At 36.4% G+C, this 26,239-nt stretch overlaps 1 protein-coding gene across 12 annotated transcripts in view; it reads left to right on the top strand.

The window, feature by feature from the left end:
• The window catches only part of KMT2C (lysine methyltransferase 2C), a 270,063-nt gene that overhangs the window by 55,286 nt on the left and 188,538 nt on the right, over positions 1–26,239 (top strand). For all 12 annotated transcript variants that reach the window (XM_064575699.1, XM_064575698.1, XM_064575700.1 and 9 more), the window contains exon 2: positions 22,171–22,259. In XM_064575699.1, the coding sequence (XP_064431769.1) occupies positions 22,171–22,259 (89 nt within the window). The remainder of the gene's footprint in view (positions 1–22,170; positions 22,260–26,239) is intronic.

Raw genomic sequence — 26,239 nt, forward strand, 5'->3', positions numbered from 1 at the left:
TGTAAATCTAGAATTGGGTATAAAATGAATAAATATCAGAATATCTACCTTGTACAAACCTGCAGTTTCTGTGCAGGGTGGGAAGCCCAAAAGAAGTATGTCTGCCTTAGAGAGCTTACAGTCTAGAAAGGAAACAATAAGTAAAAAGAAAAGAAAAAAATCCATTGCTTGAATAGTTAACAAATCACAGTTTAAATGATAATGAAAGGCATCTGTAAAAGATGTCAAGATAGGACATAATTAATAATAGTAATTAATTGAATAGGCCTTGAGAGAAGAAGAGGAGATGTGTAGGCAAGGATATTTTAGAAGTCTGTAATTAAGGATTGGAAGAATCCGGGATATTTGGAGAGGAGGAGATTGCTTTTTAAGTTAACCCTTTTTTTTTTAAGATTTATTTTTTATTTTAGAATGAGAGCATGAGTGCGGGGAGGGGCAGAGGAAGAGGGAGAGAATCTCAAGCAGACTCCCTGCTAAGTGCGGAACCTGATGGGGGGGGGGCTTGATCTCACAACCTTGAGATCACAACCTGAGTCAAAACCAAGAATCAGACGCTTAACCAACTGAGCCACCCAGGTGCCCCTTAAGTTTTTAAATTTAGTGAAATTTCATATTCCTTTCTTGTATATGTAATTCTGCATATAATTATATATAGTTTAAAGAATAACACACTTTTGTGTAACTGCCTTATAGTTTAAGAAATAGAGTATTCTTAGAAGTTCCCTAAAATGCCTTTCCATGATCATACCACTTCTTTTTCTTCGGAGTAATAACTCTGAAGTTTGAGTTTAACATTTTCTTGGTTCTTATTATAGTTTCTAAAAACCACATATGTATCTATCCCTATACAATGTATGTTTAGATTTGTGTGCTTTTTACATTTCTCTTAATGGAGTCATATATTGTATTTACCGTATACAGTCTTGTACAACTTGCTTTTCTCATTTTTGTGTGATTTGTCAGTGTTTATGTACATAACTGCAGTTTATTCATTTTCACTTCTGCATTGAGACTTTTTCCCCATATTTCATCTCATGTTCATATTTCCACTTTGGTAGTTACACATTTTATGTGTATTGTTTTTGTCTCTACCCTAGAAATATTAACATACATATTTATCTAAAATGTAACATGAGTCAATAATTCACCTTACTCCTGAGCAGCAACAACTTTAAAATGCTTTACCTCTGATTACCCTGCCTCCTGACACACATGCTCTTGTTGTCCATCATCTGAGTCCTTATTGTATCCCATATACCAGACCTTACTGTCATCTTCTTTCTTGAAATCAGTTTTGTTTAGAAATAGTAACAAGTTCAACTCTTCTTTCCTTACTATTCCCTCTTTCATCTCAGATTTTCCTTGTGGGAAAGTTTTTCTTCTTCCTGAAACTTGAGGAAATTGGTTGGCGTCTTTTGAGGGCACAAAAATCTCTTATGTTTTTCTAAAAACTTGCCCTCCTCTTTGAAAGATAGTTTTACTTCTGTATAGTACTTTATTTATGTACTTGGTCACAACTTAAAATATATTTCTTACTCTCAATTGTGGTTACAAAACATGTCAGTGCATCTAAGGTATGTACATAGGTGAACTTTCCTGGGTAATAGTGAGTGCTTTTCAGAATGATCATACCAGTTCACATTTTGCCATCAATTAGAGGCTGACAGTCCCTGTTGCTTTAGTTTCTTACTAGCTCTTGATATTATCAGATGTAAAACATTTCCAAGGACATAGGTAAGATATATCTTAATACTGTTTCAGATTTCATTTTTCTCATTTTCTGTGAGATTCATCACCTTTTCCATCTTTTTCTCTTCACTTTGTTTTTCAGTTGCTCTTTGTCTTTATGTTTAGATGTTTTTATAGGTCAGAACTATTTTGTTCATAAATCTACTCTGGTCATGTTTGTCTTTTTGCTGAGGAGTTTAGTTCATTTGCATGTTTTGTAATTATTGGTACATGTGTGGATTTATTTTTATCATCTTATTTTATACTCATTATTTATACTTATTTCTGTCTGCTTCGTGTTTGTTTTTATTTTGAGTTGTTTTCTACTTACAATATTTGTGTTGAGAAATTTGGTGGCTTTGATTCTTGATCCTTTGTAAATATATTTCCCTTCCTCACAATAATTTTAGTACTTTTCTTTATCCTGTCTTTTTATATTTTGCAACAAAACATGGTTTTGAAAATAATTTATTTGGAACACAAGAAGATTTTTTAAAAAATGGGTTAATACTTTTTAAAAAATAGACCTGATTTTTTTAGGGCAGTTTTAGATTTATAGAATTGCACAGAAAGTAGTTTCCACATACCCCTCTCCTCAAGAAGATTTATTTATTTATTTATTTATTTATTTATTTAAATTTTTTTTTAAAAGATTTTATTTATTTATTTGTGAGAGAGAGAATGAGAGAGAGAGAGCACATGAGAGGGGGGAGGGTCAGAGGGAGAAGCAGACTCCCCGCTGAGCAGGGAGCCCCATGCGGGACTCGATCCAGAGACTCCAGGATCATGACCTGAGCCGAAGGCAGACGCTTAACCAACTGAGCCACCCAGGCGCCCCTCAAGAAGATTTAAAAGGAAATTTCAGGCAAACAAAGTAGATGTTAATTTTAAAGTTTGTCATTATTTTTATTTTTTAAAGATTTTATTTATTTATTTGACAGAGAGAGACACAGCGAGAGAGGGAACACAAGCAGGGGGAGTGGGAGAGGGAGAAGCGGGCTTCCCACTGAGCAGGGAGCGCAATGCAGGGCTCGATCCCAGGACCCCGGGATCATGACCCGAGCTGAAGGCAGATGCCTAATTACTGAGCCACCCAGGCGCCCCATGTTTGTCATTATTTTTAATTCAGGGACCTTCTGAAAAATTGTCCTTGTGGGTTTTTTTTTTTTTTAATTTTTGAACTGTCATTCTTAACAAATGCTCAAACTTCACAACTATCTATCATTGGAAAATTTTCTGTGAATTACTGTGAACTCTTTCATTGTAAAGTGTTAAAATAACAGTAAAAAATTATCTTTTAGGTATTTCTTAGGAAGTTTTTAATTTATGATAACTATGATACATACTTATTCACTCCAAATGTTTTAGTCTTTGTGAAACCTAAACCTAGCTAAACAGTCACACATGTAGACACTATTGTATGTAATTATCATCTATAAGTACACCTGGTATAAAGATCTCACATTGATTATATAGGAGGGATGATGCCATTTTAAAAGATTATGCCTATTTTGAGCTGCTGTGATGTTTACTGGCTATTTAATGGGAATATGTTTACTCTTGATTTTTCTTTGCTTTAGCTTTAATGCCCTTTTTGCTACATAAATTTGCCTTGGCAGTGCCTTGGCACTTGTATGGTGTTTTAGTTTTTATAATTATCAAAAGATTTTTCTCTCAAACCTTTTGACACAAGAGACTGAGAGCTATATTCTATGCTCTGTATTTAGGATATTTTTAGTTGGTCATCCAGTTTACACTCTTCATAGTGTCTGTGTTTCTGTAACTTGCCCAGCTGAAGGTGTTCTCACTCTTTGCTAATTTGATATGTAAAATGATATCTCCTTGCTTCAATTTCCATTTTTAAAATTGTGAGGTTGAATGTCTTGTGTTTAAAGACCATTTCATTCTCTTTTTCAGTTGCTGGTCATATTCTTTGTTTTTCTACTGAGAATTTTTTTCTCTTTTAAAAATATTACTGTATTCCTAATATATATATTTTTTAAGATTTTATTTATTTATTTGACAGAGAGAGAGAGAGACAGCGAGAGAGGGAACACAAGCAGGGGGAGTGGGAGAGGGAGAAGCAGGCTTCCTGTCGAGCAGAGAGCTCAATGTGGGGCTCGATCCAGGACCCCGGGATCATGACCCGAGCCAAAGGCAGGCGCTTAACGACTGAGCCACCCTGGCGCCCCAGTATTCCTAATATTTTTAAGAGAAATTATTTAATATCCAGTAAGTGACATATGTTAGGTGGAATAAAGTTCAGATTATACTTTGACCATAGAATGGTAATGCTGTGACTTGTGTTTCATTGTCTGTGTGTATATACTCATACGTAGATATAAGTCAAATTATTGAAGAAAATAGTTACACGTTTTTTTTGCATCTTATAATCCAAATAATAGTGGGTACAAATTTTTAGTTTCCAGGTGGTTTTTGGCATTATATGGTTTCAGTAATGGTTAAAAGTATTAGATTCAGTAATGGTTAAAAGTATTAGAGGTTGAAAATTAGGCCATAGGCTTTGGTCACAGAGGCATTTCTAACTATCATTATAAACAACCCCAGAAACCTTAAACTATTCCTTTATTTTTGCATATGACTCCTAAGAAGTACCATTAGATGAATGCTGTATGATTTTGGGAGGTTTGCTGTATATATAGAGTGGGATAAGAAATGACCCCTGAACTACTAGAGCATAAAAGATGAAACACTTTTCCAGTGGTTCCCAAGGAAAAACATCATCTTTTAACTCCAGCCCATTTATTAAACTGTGGATGAATGTGTACTCTTTATAAAAAACTCATGAGGAGTAAGAAATGAAAGGCCCTTCCTTGGCCCCCCGTTTTCCTCCATACCTCTAGAGAAAGTCATTGTTACAGGGGGCATATTCTAGATATTTTGCTGTGTATTTGTATGTGTGTACACATATACAAATGTACACACATAAAACATGTGCACGTTTATGCATTTGTATACACTTATAAAACACTCCTGAAATTGTATTTTCTGTAATGTACTCTTTTGCATGAGACTGTCATAGAGATCCTCCTAAATTAGTATAAATACATGTCTCATTGTTTTGATGACTAGAGATGGAAAACCATTGAATGGATAGAGCATACTTTGTTCCCTTTGACCAGTTTTTATGTTTGTACTATAGTGAACATCCTTACATGTATCTCTGTCTGTTATCTCAATATGCACGTGAGGTAATATACATTTCTATATATGAAATTGATAAATGGTGTACATCTTTTATATTTTAATAGATATTGCTGAATTGCCTTCCAGTATATGCTGTTCCATTTACATCTTTGCCAGGTGTTATGTGTGAGTCTTTGTGTCTCCTGTATTCCCACTACTACTGAATATTATCGGTATTTTTCATTTTTCATTTCATTGTTTGATTTCCCTGATTACTTGGTCACAGATTGAACAGTGTCATTTTTTACAGGTCCATTCATTTTGTCTCTGAATTGCTTGTTTGTATTCTTTGTCTTGTTTTCTGTTAGGTTTCTCTCTTAATTTGCTTGGTTCTTTCTTTGTGTTCTTGAGTAAAGTTATACTATTTCTTATTAAAATTATTCTGAGAAACTTAATTTTTGTATGTCTTTTCAGGTCAGTTTGCATTTGAATTGATTATTGTTGCTGTTCAGCATGATGTATAGGAAGGCTATTGTGTTACATGTTCTATGTTGATCTGACAGTCTTAACTCAGCTTTTCATTTGATTAACTTTTCTCTTTCTCTTTTAAAGATTTATTTATTTTACAGAAAGAGAGAGCATGAGTGGGGGCTGCAGAGGGAGAGGGAGAGAGAATCCTTAATCAGACTCCTCGCTGAGTGCGGGGCTTGACTCAGGGCTCAATCTCATGACTCTGAGATATCGACCTGAGCTGAAACCAAGAGTCCAGTGTCCAGGCACCCATCTCTTTCTCTCTTTTTTTAGTATAGTTGACACACAATGTTATATTAGTTTCAGGTGTACAGCTTAGTGATTTGATAAGTTTATACATCATGCTACATTCACCACAAGTGTGGCTACTGTTCATCTGGTTACATTGCTATTACAGTATTGTTGGCTGTTTTCCTTATGCTCTGCCTTTTATTCCTGTGACTTATTCATCCCATAACTGGAGGCTGTGTCTCCCTCTCCCCCGCATCCATTTGGCCCAACTCTTCATCTGCCTCCCCTCTGGCAACCATCAGTTTGTTCTCTGTATTTATAGGTCTTGGTCTGCTTTTTGTTTGTGACTTGTATTTTTAAACTAGATGCTGGTGATGTTATCTGCCAACAAAGACAGTTTTGTTTATTCCTGAGTGATATTAAACTTTTAAAAAAAATTTATCTTAATGATACAACATTCAGTATTATGTTACATAGCTTTCTTTTAAAGTTTGACTCCATATGAAACTTTCTGTTGAACAGGAAGCAGAAGTATAACTTGCTTGTCTTCAGAATGGTTAGGTAATAATCTCAATTCTAGTTATTAGAGTTATAAAACCATTGCATTCATTCAACAAAACACGTATTCAGTGCCTGTGTTATGTCAAGTGCTGTTAGGAGTACAGTAGTGAAAAGAACTTCCAGCCCTCATGGAGATTACATTCTAGTTTAAGACACAGATTAATAAAATGACAAGAAAATATAATGTAATGTTGGACATGAACACGAATGAAGCAGGGAAATGGATGGTGAGTGACAGGCTCTATTTTGTGGATTTGCTAGTAAAAAAAGTCCTCTCTGAGGATGGGACATTTCAGTAGAAACCTAATTGAAGGAAGAGTAGTATGTGAGTATCTGGAGAAGGGTGTTCTGTGTAGAGGAATCCGTAAGTGTAAGGCCCTGAAGTGGAACATATTAGGTATGTTTGTGAAAGAGCAAGTTTGCCAGTATAGCAGGATGGTAGTTTAGAGGAGAATGTTTGCCTATGAGGTAAGAAGGACAAGCACATCACGTAAACCCTTGTAAGACATACAGACTTTGGGTTTTATTCTAGGTATGATGAGAAATAATTGGAGGGTTGAGAGGAAGGGAGTGACCTGATTGATGTAAGGTTTAAAAAGGTCATTCAGAATTGTCTGGGGAGCCTCTGGGCCACAGAGAAAACAGGGGGGCCATTAATTGCAATATAGCCAGTGGCTAAGAATGTTGGTTATGGAACCAGCCCTGTTAAATTTGGGCATATTCCTTATCTTCTCTGAGCTTCATATGACTCATGTGTAGAATAAAGATGGTAATAGAAGAGTGCCTCTTACATACTAAATTCCCAGTAAAGGTTAATTGTATAATTCCCAATTAAACAGTAATAAAAAAAAATGATGATGACGTTAGGCTGTTAGCAGTGTAATGGTGAGAAATTTTATATTTGGACTATATCTTGAAGGTAGAGCTGACAGGATTTGCTGATAAGATATATGGGGTATGAGAGAGGAATCTGAAGTATGAAACTGAGCTACTTGGGTGGCTCCAGTTGCGATGGGAAACACTGGAAAAAGAGCAAATTGCAGAGGTATGGTGTGGTGTGAAAGTTGTTTTTTTGCATGCTAACTTTGAGATGCTTGTTTGACTCCAAGTGGAGATGTTGAATAGACAGTTAAATATGAGCTGTAATTCATTGGAGAGGTAGAGGACTGAGGAATTTGAGGATTATCAGCATATATGAAAAGGGACTGGGTGAAATTACTGAGGGAATGAGCCTGTTGGATAAAGAGAAGAGGTCAAATGACTGAGTCCTGGACACTCTACTTTTCCTGGTTTAAATAACCAGAAAAGAAAGTGAGGTGGAGCAGTCAGTGTGGTAGAAAAATGGGGGAGAGTTTTGTCCAAGAAGCCAAGGAGAAAATGATCCCTTGTATCATGAGCATTTGACAGATTGAGAATTGCCCATTGGAATTGGTAAGCTGTAAGTCCTTGGTAGAGTAATTGACCAAACCAAGAAATCTTTGAATGTGACAGGAACACAATCATTATGCCAGATGACAGGCCTAAACTGGAACTGTCCAGGCAAACCCAGTTGTATGGTCACCTTAGTGACCCCGATTACAGACATTTTAGTGGAATGTGGGGAAGGACACTGAGTTGGAGAGGCATAGACCTGAAGAGGAGAACATGGTACAGAACTTTTTCAAGGACTTTGCTGTAAGGAAGGTGCAGAGAAGTGGAACAGTAGCTAGGGGAGGTTGTGGAGTCCAGAGAGGATTTTCTTTTCTTGGAAGGTCATTGTTAATTGCAGTAACTTTATATGCTGATGGGACTGATTTTCAGAGTAGGAAAAACTGATAAAGCAGGGGAAGAAGAGAATAGCTATAGATGGAAAGTTCATGAAAAGGAGTATGTGATCCAGAACACATGTAGAGGGATTGGTGTTAGCTAGGAACATAGATAGTGTGTTTAATAGGAAAGAAGGTAGGGTATATATACGGGAAAAGAATTCAGGACAATTGGAGGATTTGGTAGGAAGAGGATATGGAAGCTTTTTTGACTACCTCTGTTTTGCCATTGAAGTTCTATCAACTGAAGGGTGAAGAATGGAGTCTTAAATGTTTGAAGACAGAAAGGTATGAAACAATTCTGTAAGGTAATAGTAAACTGACCAAAGTAGAAAGACTGCTGGGTGGTGGTGAGTGGCTGCTTGAGGTGTGGGGTTAGAAGTACAAAGTTAAAGTAGTAGCCCCAGTTGTGTCTTTGTTCCTCAGCTTGAATTCAGGGCCAGAGTAAAAGAAGGGTTTGATTTAGTCAGGATTGACTTTGCCAGGCAAATATAACTGAATGAAATGAAGGCAGAAATTACTGAGGATATTTGGAACTAAACTACTGACATGGGATCCAAGACGGGGAAAGAGGTTATAAAGATAAGGGGAACAGGAGAGGGTCACAGTGATGATAGCTACTGATCAGTGCCTACCAGGTAACTGGCATTGTAAATACTTTGCATTAAACAAATTTCTTTTTATTACTGAAGTACAGTTGACATACAATGTTATATTAGTTTTAGGTGCACAGTGTAGTGATTCGACAATTCTACATATTACGCGGTGCTCACCATGATAAATGTAGTTACCGTCACTGTGCAATATTATTACAATGTCATTGGCTGTATTTCCTATGCTGTATTTTTCATCTCTGTGACTTATTTTATAACTGGAAGTTTGTACCTCTTAATCCCCTTCACCTATTTCACCCATATCCTTGGAGTAATTCTGTGGGGGTAGTGCTATTATTACCATTTTAAAGTTGAGGAAATTGAGGGCGCCTGGGTGGCTCAGATGGTTAGGCGTCTGCCTTCGGCTCAGGTCATGATCCCGGGGTCCTGGGATCGAGTCCCGCATCAGGCTCCCTGCTCCTTGGGAGCCTGCTTCTCCCTCTGCCTCTCTCTCTCTCTGTCTCTCATGAATAAATAAATAAAATCTTTAAAAAAAAAAAAAAGATGAGGAAATTGAGGCACAGAGTTTCAGCAGCTTGCACAGGGTCATATAATTGATAGTTAGCTTTTTTAACCCAGGCAAACTCCAGAGTCCATGCTTGTAACTGCTACATTACAGTTGCTTCTTAGTTGGACTGTGGGAAGCTGGTAGGGTGGATGAACTGGCAGATCCTGTAAAGCTGAAGGATTATTGGAGGGAGGTTCTGGAAGGAATATACTGCCGTGAAAATAGATGTACAATTATCTGTTTAGGTCCCTACTTTTAACTTCTTTTTTGAGAATATGTGGGTTAATGTGTCCCAGACCAGTGTAGTCAAATTCTAAAACACTTAGAGGAGAGGTGGACTCTGAGCTTATAAGATCTTTTCCTTACCCATTTGATGTGTGAAGGCCTGAATAGTGGAGTTCTGAATTAAACCTACGGCTTTGGTAGTAAATATGGGCACTTGCCCTAGGTAGCTAGCTACCCCACTTCTAGCAAATTGTTTTTAATTAGGTTTTGGAGGAACCAGTAGTTTTATAGACCTCAGCAGGAGGAGTTCATGGATCTCTCTCCAGTATGTCACCCTCACTGCTGTTTAGCTTCAGCCAGTTAAGTGACTTCCAGTAACTTATTTAACCTTTGTGAATTTGAATGTGCTTATCTGTAAAATGGGAACAGTAGTACCTACTTCAGCAGGATAGTTAAGAGGATTCAGTGAGAACAATGTAGTGGTGTATTGTTGTTGTTGTTGTTTTGTTTTTTAAGTAAATTCTGCCCCCAACATGGGACTAGAACCCACAACCCCAAGATCAAGAGTCACATGCTCTACCAACTCAAGTCAGCCTGGTGCCCCGGTAGTTTTTTTTTTTTTTTTTGTGTGTGTGTGTGTGTGTTTTGTTTTTTTTTGGCGGGGGGGGGGGGTCATGTATTTTGAAGTTCTCTTGTTACGTGCATACACATTCATAATTATGTGTTGTTGGTGAATTGACCCTTTTAATTTTTAAAAGGTATTTATTGAGAGAGAGACAGAGTGTGAGTGAGGGAGGAAGGACAGAGGGAGAGGGAGAAGCAGATTCCCTGCTGAGCAGAGAGCCGGAGGCGGGCTTGATCCTAGGACCCTGAGACCATGACCTGAGCCAAAGGCAGACGCTTAACCTACTGAACCACCCAGTCCCTTGGCCCTATTATTAATAAGTCATGTCCCGGGGTGCCTGGGTGGCTCAGTTGTTAAGCGTCTGCCTTCGGCTCAGGTCATGGTCCCAGGTCCTGGGATCAGCCCCGCATCAGGCTCCCTGCTCCGCGGGAAGCCTGCTTCTCCTTCTGCCACTCCCCCTGCTTGTGTTCCCTCACTCACTGTGTCTCTCTCTGTCAAATAAATAAATAAAATCTTAAAAAAAAAAAAAGTAATGTCCCTCTTTATCCCTGGTACCTTAAATTTTTTTTTTATTTGAGTATAGTTGATGCATCTGGTAATTTTTTTGTTTTGCTTTGAAGTCTGCTTTGTATGATATTAGGATAGCCACTCCTGCTTAATTTGGATTAGTGTTGCATGGTATGTTTCCTTAAATATGTCATTAAATTTGAATTGAGTTTCATGTAGATAGAATATAGTTAGGTCATTTTTTTTTAGTCGAGTCTGACAATCTTTGTATTTTAATTGGAATAGTTAGTCCACTTACATTTCGTGTAATTATTGTTTCAGTTTAGACCTGTCATTTATTGTTTGTTTCTAAGAATAGTTTATTATTTGTTTTGATTTTTGTAATTTTTATTTCTAAAATTTCCAGTTGATTCTTCTTTATATCTTCTATTTCTTTGCAGATATCTTTTTTTAAATTTTTTTATTTTTTAAAAGATTTTATTTATTTATTTGACAGAGAGAGAGCACAAGCAGGGGGAGCAGCAGGCAGAGGGAGAGGGAGAAACAGGCTCTCCGAGGAACAGGGAGCCCGACGTGGGGCTCGATCCCAGGACCCTGGGATTGTGACCTGAGCTGAAGGCAGCTGCTTAACCGACTGAACCACCCAGGCACCCCAAGATATCTATTTTAAATTTTGTCTTCAGAGTTTTCAAAATTGTTCATTTGAACATTTAATAATAGCAGCCTTAAAGTGCTCATCATTTTAATTCCAACCTCTCTGTGTCATTTTATCATTGGCCTTTATTCATTGTATTTTTTCATGTGATTTGACATTTTGTGTATCAAGTAATTTTGGATTGTTTTCTGAGCATTTTGAATCTTTTGTTACAAGACTGTGGGTTTTAAAGACACCTTATGGAGAATGTTGATATTTTTAATTTAGTGGGCACTTGGCCTGGGTATGCAAGGCTACAGGTTTGAACCATCCTTTTGTGGGCTGTGGTAAGTTCAGTTTAGCTTTCAGAACTTCTGCAGTGCTTTCTGTCTGCACTGTGTGTTGCAGTACCAAGTGGTCAGTCTGCAACCTGGCCAGAGGTCTGTTAGCTCAGCCCTGAAAGTCTTTGTTGTACTTATTAGGATCAGGTCCACTGTGAGTAGGTTGTGGGTTAGCTCAGTCAGGCTCTCTCTTTCTGCATCTCAGCACTCACTTCTGGGTGTCAGACTGTGCTGAGCTCAGGCCAGGGGATAGGTAGAGGTAAAAACTGGAGAGGTAAAATAGTAAATTCACTGATACTTTGGCAGTTCTTTGAATTCTGGTGTCTGTTTCTGATCATCCTGCTGTTCTATATTTTTAAGGAAACTCAAATAGTTGTTCCATGCATTATGTGTGTGTGTGTGTGTGTGTGTGTGTGTATGGTGGGCAGCAAAGCAAGGTTTATTGAGTGACAGCAAAGTGATAGTACAAAGCTCCTGAGGAGGGAGGGGACCTGAGAGGGTTGCCCTATATCCATGTTTTGTAGTTGCATTCAGTGGCAGTAAAAGTTTGGCACATATTCCTCCATCTTATCTAGAACTGGAACCCCTTGATAATCTTTTGTCATTTTTATATGTGTATTTAAAGCGAAAAACGGGTTATAATTTCATTTTCTTGCATTATCTTTATTTTGATTTGGTATGGCAGTTGTAATATATGTAAAAAATTGATGGTGGAGTGTTGTGGTTTTCATTCTATGGAACAGGTGTTTATGATGGATATTGGTTTTATGTATAATGTCTTTGATTTTGCTGTCAATGTAATGCCAACCTCAAAGAGTTGGGAAGTGTTCCTTCCTTCATTATTTCCTGGAGATATAGTGTAGGATTAGTATTATTTCTCAAACATTTGATAGAATTTGTCAATAAAGACATCTGGGATTAGAATTTTCTTTGTGGGAAGATTTATACTTACAAATTCAGTTTTAAAAATAAACATTGGGTTATTCAAATTTTCCATTTCTAGTCTTGAGTCTTTGGTAATTTGTGCTTTCCAAGGATTGTGACCATTTAAGTTATTGATTTATTGACGTAAAATTATTTATATTTTCTCATTCTCTTTCTAATGGGTATTGTCTTTCTAGTGATAACCCTTCTTTCAATTTTTTCTGTTGGTAGTTTATTTTTTTCTCTCTTCATAATTTTTGCTGGCAAATCACCTATTTTATTTTTTCAAAGAACCATCTTTGAATTTCCTTGATTTTTTTGGGGGGGGTGATTTCATTAATTTTTAAAAATTCTCTATTGTGTTTTTATGTCAGTGATTTTGATTTTTATTATTTCTTTCCTTATTATGGTTTTGATTTGATTTTTGTTTTCTAATTTCTTTTTTTAAGATTTTATTTATTTATTTGACAGAGAGAGCCTCTCTGCCTAGCAGGCAGCCCCATGTGGGTCTCAATCCCAGAACCCTGGGATCATGACCCAAGTTGAAGGCAGATGCTTAATCGACTGAGCCACCAGGCGCCCCTGTTTTTGAATGTTTTAAAGTGGAGGCTTATGTTATTATTATAGTTGAGATCTTATTTTCTGATACAACTATTTAAAACTATAAATTTCCCTTTACTCACTGCTACCTGAATCTTATAAATTTTGAAATGCTGTATTTTCATCTTCATTTAGTTCAAGCTGTTTTCCAATTTCCTTCATTTCTTTCTTGCCTAGTGGGTTATTTAGAATTGTGTGTGTGTTTACCAGATGTTTGAAGATATTGCTTATATCTTTTTTGTTTGTTTCCAATTTAATTCCATTAGGGCCAGATAATATGTTTGGTATGATTTCAGTCTTTTTAAATTTGTTGAACTTTGTGTAAAGGGCTACAGTTTGGATTATTCTGGGGGTTGTATACTTGAAAAGAGTAGGTATTCAGTTGTTATTAGGTAGGGTGTTCTGTAATGGTCAATTTAGGTCTACTTGGTTGATAGTAGTCTTAAGTATTCTTTTATTGAATTTTCTGTGTACTTATACCAATTACTGAGCAGTGTTGTAGTATACAAGTATAATTGTGGATTTAAACATTTTGAAGCATTGGGTGCATACATATTTAGGATTATTGTCTCATTAATTGGCATTTTTATCATCATGTAACGTCTGTCTCTAGTTCTTATAATATTCCTTGTTTGAAGTCTGCTTTGTTTAATAATATAGCCCCTGTAGCTTTCTTTTGATTAGTATTATCACATTATATTTTTCTGTCTCTTTGTTCTTTTATCCTATAAGTGTCTTTCTAAAGTTTGTGTCTTATAGACTGCATATAATTGGGTCTTGCTTTTTAAATTTAAACTGATAATTTCTGCTTTTAAATTTAATATAATTTTTTCATCATGCTAAGTGTAGTCTTTAATTCCCATCACCTATTTTGGCCATCGCCCCGTCTGCCCTCTGATAACCCTCAGTTTGCTCTCTATAGTTAGGAGTCTGTTTCTTGGTTTGTCTCTCTCTCTCTCTCTCTTTTTTTCCTTTGTTCATTTGTTTGTTTCTTAAATTCCACATATGTATGAGATCATCTGGGATTTGTCTTTGACTGACTTATTTTGCTTAGGCCCTATACTCTCTAGCTCTATCCATGTTGTTGCAGATGACAAGATTTCATTCCTTTCTATGGCTGAATAATAGTCTATTGTAAATGTATACCTCATATTCTTTATCCATTCGTCTATCAGTGGACACTTGGGCTGCTTTCATAGTCTGGCTATTGTAAATAATGCTACTATAAGCTTAGGGGTTCATGTATCCCTTTGAATTAGTGTTTTTGTATTTTTTGGGGTAAATACCCAGTATTGTGATTACTGGATCATAGGGTAGTTCTATTTCTAACTTTTGAGGAACCTTCGTACTGTTCTCCACAGTGGCTGCATCAGTTTGCATTCCCCCCAGTAGTGCATGAGTGTTCCTTGGTCTCCATATCCTGGCCAACACCTGTTATTTATTTTTGATTTTAGCCATCTGACAAGTGTGAGGTGATACCTAATTGTAGTTTGGATTAGTATTTCCCTGATGATGAGTGATGTTGATCATCTTTTCATGTGTCTGTTGACCATCTGGATGTCTTCTTTGGAAAAATGTCTGTTCATGTCTTCTGCCCATTTTTTAATTGGATTATTTTTTCGGTGTTGAGTTGTTTAAGTTCTTTATATATTTTAGATACTAATCCTTTATCTGATATGTCATTTGTAAATATCTTCTCCCATTCTGTAGGTTGCCTTTTAGTTTTGTTGATTCTTTCCTTCGCTGTGCAGAGCTTTTTGTTTTGATGTAGTCCTAATAGTTTATTTTTGCTTTTATTTCCTTTACCTCAGAAGGCATGTCTAAAAAAATGTTGCCGTGGCTGATATCAGAGAAATTACTGACTGTGCTGTCTTCAAGGATTTTTATGGTTTCTAGTCTCACATTTAGGTCTTTAGATCATTTTGACTTTATTTTTGTGTATCATGAAAGGAAATGGTCCAGTTTCATTCGTTTGCCTGTAGCTGTACATTTTTCCCAACACATTTGTTGAAGAGACTGTCTTTTTCCCATTGTATCTTCTTTCCTCCTTTGTCATAGATTGACCATATAATTGTGGGTTTATTTCTGGGTTTTCTGTTCTGTTCCATTGATCTGTGTGTGTTTTTATGTCAGTATCATACTGTTTCAATTACTACTGTCTTACAATATAATATGAAATTGGGAATTGTGATACCTCCAGTTTTGTTTTTCTTTTTCAGGATTGCTGGCTATTGAGGTCTTTTTGGTTCCATACAAATTTTAGGATTGTTCTAGTTCTGTGAAAAATGCTATTGGTATTTTGATAGGGATTCTATTAAATCTGTAAATTCCTTTGGGTAGTATAGACATTTTAACAAGATTTGGTAATTTCTGCTTTTTAATTGTAGTGTTAAGCCTGTTGACACTTAACAAAATTATTGATGTGAATGCACTTAAATCTACTTGTTTTGTATTTTATCTCTGTCCCATTTTTTTCTTCATTCCCTTTTATTCTTTTCCTCCCCTTTTTGGGTTAATGGAATATATTTTTTTTAGGATTCTAGTCTATCTGTATTTGACTAACAAGGTGTGCATGTGTGTGTTTTCATAAGGAGTTGCTCTAGGGTTTATGTTATTTTTAATTTATATGAGTCTTCCTCCAAGTAACATTTTATCACTGCAAATGTACTATAAGATCTGCATACCGGTATACTTTCGTTTTTACTCTCCTGTGTTTTGAACTATTGTTGCCATACACTTTAATTTTTATTTATTTTATTTTTTTTAAAGGTTTTACTTCTTTATTTGAGACAGAGAGAGAGCAAGTGTGCACAAGGCAGGGGGAGAGGTAGAAGGAGAGAGAAAGGGAGAAGCAGACTTTCTGCTGAGCAGGGAGCCCGATGAAGGGCTCGATCCCAGGTCCCTGGGATCATGACCTGAGCTGAAGGCAGATGCTTAGCCAACTGAGCCACCTAGGCACCACCTGTTGCCATACAACTTAATTATATATATTATGTACTCTGGAATAAATTGTAGTTTTTGCTTTAAATGGTGATTTAACTTTTAAGGAGATTAAAAATGAGAAAAAGGTCTTTTATATTTACATACTTAACCATTTCCACCACTTTTTATTCCTTTGCATACAGATATCTTTTTTTTTTTTTTTTAAGATTTTATTTATTTGACAGAGAGAGAGAAACAGCGAGAGCAGGAACACAAGCAGGGGGAGTGGGAGAGGGAGAAGCAGGCTCCCCGCTGAGCAGGGAGCCCGATGTGGGACTCAATCCCAGGACCCTGGGATCATGACCTGAGCTGAAGGCAGACGCTTAACGACTGAGCCACCCAGGCGCCCTGCATACAGATATCTTGATCTAGATTCTTATTAACTGTCATTTTCCTTTTGTCTGAAGACTTTCCTTAACTTGCCTTATAATGAAGGTTTGTTGAAGAATTTGTTTGAAAAGCTTTTACATTACTTTTGTTTTTGAAGGATGCATTTTGCTGCATGTTTTATTTAAGATTTATGGTTTTTTTTCCTTTAATTTTTTCTCCAAGCACTTCAATTATGTTATTTCACTGTCTTCTGGCTTACATAGTTTCACATGAGAAGTTTGTAGTTACTCTTATTTTTCTTACTCTGTAAGTAATACATCTTGCTTTTTTTTTTTTTTTTTTTTAAGATTTTATTTATTTATTTGACAGAGAAAGACACAGCGAGAGAGGGAACACAAACGGGGAGTGGGAGAGGGAGAAGCAGACTCCCTGCCGAGCAGGGAGCCCGATGCGGGACTCGATCCCGGGACTCCAGGATCATGACCTGAGCCGAAGGCAGTCGCTTAACCAACTGAGCCACCCAGGCGCCCAATACATCTTGCTTTTAAGATTTTCTTTTAGTACTCTATTTCAGCAAATTGACTATAAAGTTACTGGTGTGTGTGTGTGTGTGTGTGAGAGAGAGAGAGAGATTTTGTTGTGCTTCTTGAATCTGTAGGTTTATAATTACACAGTTTGCAAGATTTACAGCCAGTATTTTACTAAATATGTATATTTTTTTGTCTGCTTCCCTCCAACTTCAACCTCACACATTAGATTGGTTGCTATCATCCCACAGGGCTCTGTAGCTATGTTTGTCTTTTTTCACTTGTCTTTTATGTTGGGTAGGTATTATTTGCCATATCTTTAAGGTCAGTCATCTTTTCTTTTGCCATTTCTGTCAGATGTTAATCAGTCAAAGTGAAAGTTTTATTTGTTTTTTTTGTTACCTGTGAGTTCCATTTTTAGTATTTTTTACTATCTTCCATTTCTCTTCTCTCATTCATTTTCCATTACATTCTTAAACATATGAGACATATTGATAATAGCTGATTTAATGTCCATGCTTGTCTCTTCTATCATTTCTTTTGTTTTCTTGTTTTATTCCTTGATTTTTTCCCTGGTCATTGCTTACATTTTCCTCCTTTTCTGTATAGTTTGTAAATTTTCATTGGATGCCATACTTTGTGATTTTTTTGTTGAGAGCTAGATTTTGTTGTAGTACACAAATGCTGTGTGTGTGTGTGTGTGTGTGTGTGTGTGTTTGCCTGTTAAGTTAGTTGTGGAAAATTTTGATTCTGTTGAGGCTTATTTGTGAACTCCTTTAGGGATGGTCTAGAAGATAAGTTGTTGTAGGTTTCATTTAGCCTACTTTTAAAGTCATGTTCTATTCTAGTCTCTACTGAATGTGTTAACATAGTCAATGAGGTCTTGGCACTCTGGGTAGAGGGAACACGACTGATTCCTGGCTCTGGGAGCTTTGGGACTTGTTTGTATTGCAGCTGTGCTGTAATTGTTCTTTCCTTGGAACTTGTTCTTGTTTAGCCTTTTGGGGTTTTATACCACTTTTATACAGATTGGTATTCAGAGAAAAACTTAAGGGTACCTTTATGCAGATGTCTGGATCTGCTTCCCTGTACAACTCCCTTCCCTTGTGTACTCTCTCCCACAGTTTCTAGCCTGAACTGATGATTTCTGTGTCCTCATTTCAGTACAGTTGCCAGTCTTTGAGTTCCCCTCTCTGTGCTACAGTTTGCAAATTAATCCATGCAGAAAGCCTTTGTGATGGTAGGGTTCACCTTGTTTGTTTCCTATTGTCCAGGGATTACAGTCCTGTCCCTGCCTTTTGTTTAATGTTTAATAATTCCCCCCTCCCCCCCCATATTTTGTCTGGCTTTCTAGTTGTTTATGGCTGGAGGGTAATTTGAACCTCCTCCTTACTCTCATGTGGCTTTAAATAGGAGTCTACTATATTATTTTAGGAACTCAAATTAGCTTTAATTTATAGTATTAATATGGAACATTGGATTTTTGATGGAAAAGTTTCTCAAGTTGTTAGTGGTATTATTTTACTTCAAATTTCCTTGCAGCAGAATGAATCAAAATTAAAATGAAAGGTTAAGAGATACAAAAGAAAAAGAGAAGGAAGAAAAGCCGAAGAAAGATTGGAATAAATAATTGTTAGGTTGCCATTTGTAATGAGACTTCAAAGTTCTATTAAAAACCCAAACTGGGAACATCTGAATGCAATATGGAAATGTAAAATGTATACATCTATTTTTACTGATACGGATTTGACAAAGTATGACCATTATCTGTTGCATTCAGAAAAAAATAAATTCAGCATTTGATTAATCAGAACAATCACATACCAGAAGCCAGTGATCAGCAATAAAAAGATGTGAATGAAATATGGGAAATTTAAAAATGACATGATGTTGGGGCACCTGGGTGGCTCAGATGGTTAAGCGTCTGCCTTCGGCTCAGGTCACGATCCCAGGGTCCTGGGATCAAGCCCTGCATTGGGCTCCCTGCTCAGTGGGGAGCCTGATTCTCCCCCTCCTTCTGCCTCTCCCCCCACTCATGCTCTCTCTCTCTCTATCTCTGTGAATTGAATGAATAAATAAAAAAATCTTTTAAAAAATAAATAAAAATAAAAATCACACGATGTTGATAAGTTGGTCCATTGAGCAAAAGGAAAAAAAATTCTGATGGATTGATGAATGTAAAAAGCATGCCTTATTGGTGCCAAAACCAGGAATTAAGAGGAATAAGAAGGAAAAGAAGCAAAGCAAAAATTAAAAATTTCTTTTTGAGGAATACAGACAAGTGATACACATGCACACACTCCCTGCTCCCACCTTTAGATAAAATAAGTTTGAAATAAAGCCAGTTGTGCCAAAAAAACAATAACTTTGCAAGGGTCAGGATAGTGGAGGAAAAAAACATAAAACAGAGCAACAAACACTGGCTTGAAAGATTAAATGGCAAAGACAGCTAAGTCATACATGTTTTCCTTTCTTCAGCAGTGAGTGTTCATAATCATGAAGAATCATAAAGAAAAGATTAAAAGTAAATTCTGTCTCCATAATATCTCTTGAATTAATTCCTTATTCTCAATTCCACTGTAGCAGTCATGTTAGGATTATTTCAAGAATTTCCAGTCTCTTTGTACATAGTCCTTATATTGGTGTATAGGTTTCTAAAAAAGGTCATCCCTTTTAAAAAAAAATTTCTTTGGCCTCATATCTCCCTACTGCCCCTCTCACTCACTCTGTTCCAGCCACACTGTATTTTTCAACACTGGAAACACTGTTCTTCCAACTCTCACATACTCATAACTTTGCATTTGCTGTTTCTTCTACTGTAGTGCTCCTTTGCCAGATATCTGCATGGTTTGGTTTCTGTTGTACTTCATATCTCTACTGAAATGTCTCCTTACTCATATTAAATTTTAATTCATAAATTTTATAAGTATCTTATTTTAAATGGTAGGCTGTCATACTTCTTTTTTTTTTTCATTTGTATTTTCTTGATGTGTGTTTTGTTTACAAGAGTAACAGATATTTCTTTTCACTAGAATGTAGTTTAGTGAAGGCAGAGATTTTGTTGTTTAACGCTGTATCTGGTGTTTTAACAGAGCCAGACACAGGAGGATTGTTCGAGTTGTCCAATGATGCTTGTTAAATATGTTGTCCAAGTAATTGCTTAAAATGTTTCTAACTATATTTCATCTCAGTTTCTGAGAGTGAGATGTGAAAATTTCTCATGATTGTGAATCTATCAATTCCTCATTGTTCTGTAAATGTTGCTTTATACAATGTGAGTAGTTCTGTTTTGTTTTCCTGGTAAATTAATCTTTTAATGATTAAATAATGACAGCCAAGTTTAAGCCACTTATATTTACTGTGATAACTCATATTTTTATTTAAATTTTTATTTTATTTTCTATGTATTATGTATTTTTTATTTTCCTTTTTGCCTCCTGTTGGATTGGTCAGACTTTCCTCATCCCATCTGTTCTTCCCCCTTTGATTACTTTTTTTCTTTTTTAATTTATTTATTTGACAGAGAGAGAGACAGCGAGAGAGGGAACATAAGCAGGGGGAGTGGGAGTGGGAGAGGGAGAAGCGGGCTTCCTGCCGAGCAGGGAGCCTGATGCGGGGCTCGATCCCAGGACCCTGGGATCATGACCTGAGCCGAAGGCAGACGCTTAACCGACTGAGCCACTCAGGCGCCCCTAACGTTTTCTTTTAAATTTAACATAACTGGGGCACCTGGGTGGCTCAGATGGTTAAGCGTCTGCCTTCGGCTCAGGTCATGATCCCAGGGTCCTGGGATCGAGCCCCACATCGGGCTCCTGGCTCAGTGAGGAGCCTGCTTCTCCCTCTGCCTCTGCCTCTCTCCCTCTGCTCATGCTTTCTCTCTCTCTCTCTGTATCTCTGTGTCTCAAATGAATAAATAAAATCTCTAAAAAAAAAAATTTAACATAACTATTTAATAAATCTTGAAGATAATTATCCTCTCCCTTTTTTCATGTGTAGAACAATCAACCTTGGAATCCTTCAGCCCCAGTAAGTCAGTTTAGACTCTTACTCAGTTCTGTCTCTTTCCCCTTTGCTCATGAAGTTTGAAACAATGCTGTTTTGGCTCTTTGATCTACTCTGTTATATTGACTAATTTCTAATATTAAATCATACTTGAATGTTGATAATATTTACTAGTATTTTACTTAGGTTTTGTTTTTTCAACATAGATTTTTTTTTTTTCAACCATAGTTTTTGGATATATTTGTTAGGATTTTGGTTCAGGTGTTTTCTTTTAAAGTTTTTTTGGGGTAAGGATGACTTTCTGACAATTTGCGATAATTCATGTATAAAACTACTTAGACTCTGTTTGCTTCAGCTTCAAAAAATTCTTATGTTACATCTCCTTTTTTGGTTTTGATTAATATCATTTAAAGGAAAGACTTAAATAGATTTTCAATTGCTTAAAAAAGCTTTTTAATTTTTTCATATTATTATTCCTTTATTTTCTGCCCTTAGTGTTTTTCAACTTAAATTACAGAGTTTGTGTCTTTTTAAGTAATGAAATAATTTAAAGCTCTGAAATTATCTGAGTATTACCGTCAGTTTCTGAATTTTTAAAATATGTGATTTCCTGCTTTTTCTTATTTTATGTGTTCAAAAAATTTTTTTTTAACTCCTATCCTTAAGTTCTGAGATTTCACAAAATTTAAAGGCATTAGTGTGTTTTGTTTTGTTTTTTAAATTGGATTGAGTCAAAGAATCTCACCTTACCATGACTCTTACTTTACTGAAGTGAGTTTTATAAATTAAATTGCATTACATTTGTAAGATGTGTGATTAGATTATGTTCAGTATTTACAAAATTTTTTTTTGAGTGGTTTGCAAGGATGTGCATCACTTTCATGTATGGAAGTGTCTTAAAAAATACACTTGTCTGGGCATCATTCTTCAGTTTCACTAGATATAGAGGTATAACTTGGTGCATGAATTTTGCAGATAACCCAGGTGGTTTCTAACCACCACTGTAGACAGAGGGTCATCTCAAGGTCAGCTCAAAAGAGGGACAAAGCCTAATATAAAGAATACTTAAAGAAGTAAGTTATAATGACAAAATATATTAATCTGGGCCTATCCTCACATTTATGTATAAGGAAGGGCTGGGTTTGAGGGAAAAATGACTCTTAAATGTGATATTTACTATTTGATTTGGTAACATGTAGTAAAAATTGCCAAAATTATTTTATTATGTATACCTTCAACTTCCTTATGTTAAATACAATTGTAATCTTTAAAATTTAACTTTTAACTCTATGTCCTTACTTCTATGTAGGCCTCGAAGTAGAGGAAAAACTACAGTGGAAGATGAGGACAGCATGGATGGCCTGGAGACAACAGAAACAGAAAATATTGTGGAAACAGGTATCAAACTTAAGAGATTTTTAAAAATCTACATCATAATTTGCACAGTTAGCATTTGTCTATATACTGAGTTCTAAACTCTCCATGTGCTGAAATAGTTTGATAGGCCATGACAGTGAAAAAATTTAGTTCTCTCTCTCTCTCTCTCTGTTTCCTACAGCCCTGATTTAGTGGAAAGTATATAATATCTGTAGACAAATATCTTATTAAAGTAAAATTAAAACTGGAATAAACAGTAATTCCAGGCTGTTAATGTGATAATTTATAGTATATTTCTGCTTTTGAACCATCCAGCATTTGTTTGAAGCTGATTGTGTTAGTATATGTGTGAGGGAAAAAAAAATATGTTCCATTAAAGAATAATATTGTGAAATGCTGGGTTAAACCAGACCAAATGCTTTCTGGTCTGCTGGACATTTAGGTACCTTAAATAAGCTAATGTGTATTATGTATCTGCAAAAGGAAGATAGAGTAGGTTGCCCAAAGTAATTTCCACAATTTATAAAGTTAATGATTTAAGTTGTCAAAGGGATGAGGTTTCATATTATATTCAGAGACGATCTGTGTGAGATGGTCTCTCATGGGCAATGTTTTTTTTTTTTTAACAATTGTTGGATAGAGTTTAGGCACAGTGATAGGCTTTTTCTCTGAAGTTGATTGTCCTTTTCTTGTTGTTTACAGAGTATCATACAGTTTTTAGAGAAGAGTTAGAAATTGCTGTATCTTGAAATACAATTTTCCATAAAATACTTTTGGTTGTCAGTGTGTTGCAGCTAGATGGCTGTAATTCTTGGAAAGTCTTCAAATGTTCTGTAGTTCTCATCCATCTTTTCAGTAGGGTCTTACTAGGTAGAGTGATGACTGAAGGTTGGAATGCAGAATTCTACCTTTTGCTGTTTTGCTGCAAATTCCTTACCACATTGTTTTAAACTTGAATTTATGTAAATTCTCCACTAGTTATTTTTCATGATTTCTTTTCCATAAATTTTTTCTGTACCATATACTATTACTTTCTAGTGAAAGGGTTTTTTTTTTTTTTTCCAAGTTTTAAGTGACATTTTTCAACATAATGATTACTTACAGGTTGCTTTAAACCAGTGCTGCCAGACTGTACGCCAGGCCCCCTTTTCTGCATTTAACAACAGTCTTCCTGAGTAATTTCCCTCTTTCTCTGAAGATTTAACACCTGCCTTTCTATTTCCCTCTGCTTCTCCCATTGTGATGTTAATAATCTATTCAGTACCCAGGCCTCTTTCTCCTTGATTTCTCAACATTGTGATTCTCCAGCCTACCTTAGCCTGTCTGTCTTCTGGTCATATGTGATCAACCTGTGTCATTCATTGTCTCACTTGCTATGACAATTGCTGTTTCACTTCCAGAATCTCGACATCAGCTGTTCTACCCTCTGACTACTACCTCTTCTTTTTCCAGCTCATTTTCTCCTAGTATAGCACCATAATAATTCTTGAACCATACTGAGTCCTCCAATCCAGTGATCTTAGTGATGGGGTTGTTACCCTCCTGTGCTAGCTTAGAGTCTGATCCACTGTTGGAGTCCTTCTCTTATTCACCTTTGACGCCTTTACCATTGTTCCACTGTTTTGTTTTTATTACAGAACCCAAATTCTGCAGCTGATAATGGCTGTTGAAAATCATAACCTTGCTGACTGGTTTCATTTTAAATTTATGACCTCAAATCTCAAGTGGGTATGATTGCTACTCTGCACTCATTCTACTTTTATATAGAAATTTCCTCTCCCATTATCAATGATGGTTATTTCACCACCTTCTCTTCTCTCTTCAAATTTCCAACACCTCCTCCTGTTTTTCATTCTTCAGATATGATGATCTTGCTTATTTCAATGAAAAAAAGAAAAAATAGAAGTAACCAGGAAAGAAATTCTACACTCACCCACATTTCCTGCTTGTAGCTCCTCCCATATATTTTACCTTCCCTACTGTTAAAATGGGATGAAAAGTCTCTGGTTATCAAAGGCCAGCTCTTCTGCTTGTGTCCTCTATTCTAACTCTTCATCTCTTAGGGACTTTACGCCTTCAGTTTTCCTGGGTTTCTTGCATCATGCATTTCCTGTCTCAGTGAATGATTTCCATTAGCATTTGAACATGCAGTATTACCTTTCTTGAACATGAACACCTTCTCTTGATCAGATATCCCTTTTCAGCTACTTTATTGCTTTTTTGCTCACCTTTATAGGAAAAATCCTTGAAAGAGTTGTCTATACTTATGGCTGTAGCTTATTTTTGCCAAGATGTCATTTTCTCATGAACCTCATGAGAGGTTCTCATGAATCTACTCCAAGTTGGGCTTTCTTCCTCCCACTCCACTAAAATCATTCTTGTCAGTGTCACCCATGATCTCATCTTGCCAGAGCCAGCTTTTAGTCTTTGTTGCCCTTAACTATTCAGTATTGTTTCACACAGCTAACCACTTTCAGTAGTGACAATTTATTTTTTTTACTTGATTTTCAGGACACCACATTCTCTTGTTTTTTTTCCTACATCACTGGTGTCTCTTCATTCTCTTTTGCTCATCTTCAGTTTAGTTGCTTTAAATATTACCTATGTGGGGGCGCCTGGGGGGCTCAGTCGTTGAGTGTCTGCCTTCGGCTCAGGTCATGGTCCCAGAGTCCTGGGATTGAGCCCCGCATCAGGCTCCCTGTTCAGCCGGAAGCCTGCTTCTAGTTCTCCCCCTCCCTCTGCTTGTGTTCCCTCTCTTGCTGTGTCTCTCTCTGTCAAATAAATAAAAATCTTTAAAAAAAAAAAAAAAAATTACCTATGTGCTGTGACTCCAAAAAGTATATTACTAGCTCTTTTCTTGCTTTGAGCACAACCTATATCTTTAGGTTTCTTCTTAACATTTACTTTTACATGTCTAAAGAGGATCTCAAACTTAATGTGTTTTCTGTGGCACTATTTTTTGTTATCCTGAACCTTCTTTTCCAGTGTTTCCACCTCATTAAATGACATCATTATTTTTCAGGCTGAAAATATGGAGCCCATTGGAAAATCTTTTGGGCTTTACTTTCACAATATATCCTATTTCAAACACTTTTCGTCTCCTTTACTAATCTCATTCCACTACTTTCCACCACCACTCCTTGTGTGGACTACTGTAAGAGCTTCCTGTCTTCATGCATTTGCTCTTTATTCTGGTCTTATTGTCCCCATAGTAGTCAAGGATCTTTTTGAACCAAACTAAGAGTCTTATTTCCCTCTGTCAACCATCCAGAGTCTCCAGTGATACTTAAAATCCAAAGCCCATACCATGATCTTCAGAGTGTATTAATCTGACCTTGGCTGCCTGTCCAACCACATCTCCTACTCTTCCCCTTGCTCACTGGGCTCCAGCCATACTGGCCTATTTGCTATTCATAGAGTCCACTAATCACATTCTTTTATAAGGCTTTTGCACTTTTCATATGCCTTGTTTAGAACCCCTGTTCCCAGATACTCATATTACTTATTCTCTTAATTCATTCAGGTCCTCGCTCATTTGCTGTCTCCTCAGGCCTTTCTTGACCAACTTGTCTAACACTTGTCACTCTATCCTTTTCTCCTTTGTTCCTAGTATTTAAACAGATAAGACATCGTATGACATATTTGTTTATTACGTGCCTTCCACCCTAGACTGCAAGTTTCATGAGGTTAGGGATTTGTCTTCTTCATTGATTTATTCCCAGTGCCTAGAATACTTCTAGACACATGGTAGGCTTCAGTTCACTAACTGAAGAAGTATTACATTCTTACAGTTTTTTTTGTTTTGTATTTTCTAAGCTACTGCTGTTCTTGGAACATCACCACAAAACTAAAGTTCTGACATTTAATTTTTCCTTATGTGATGAGTACTAAGCCCCACAAATGGACTGTCCTCTCATACTATCTCTTAAGAGGTATCAAGGCAAATAAAGTTTAGTGAAAGGTTTTAACAGGAGCAGGATATTTTTCTTATTCTGGCCTTT

The sequence above is a fragment of the Mirounga angustirostris genome, unplaced genomic scaffold (genome assembly GCF_029215605.1).
Source record: "Mirounga angustirostris isolate CCGP_5_RB_7025 unplaced genomic scaffold, mMirAng1.0.hap1 SCAF_12, whole genome shotgun sequence".
Taxonomy (NCBI): Eukaryota; Metazoa; Chordata; class Mammalia; order Carnivora; family Phocidae; genus Mirounga; species Mirounga angustirostris.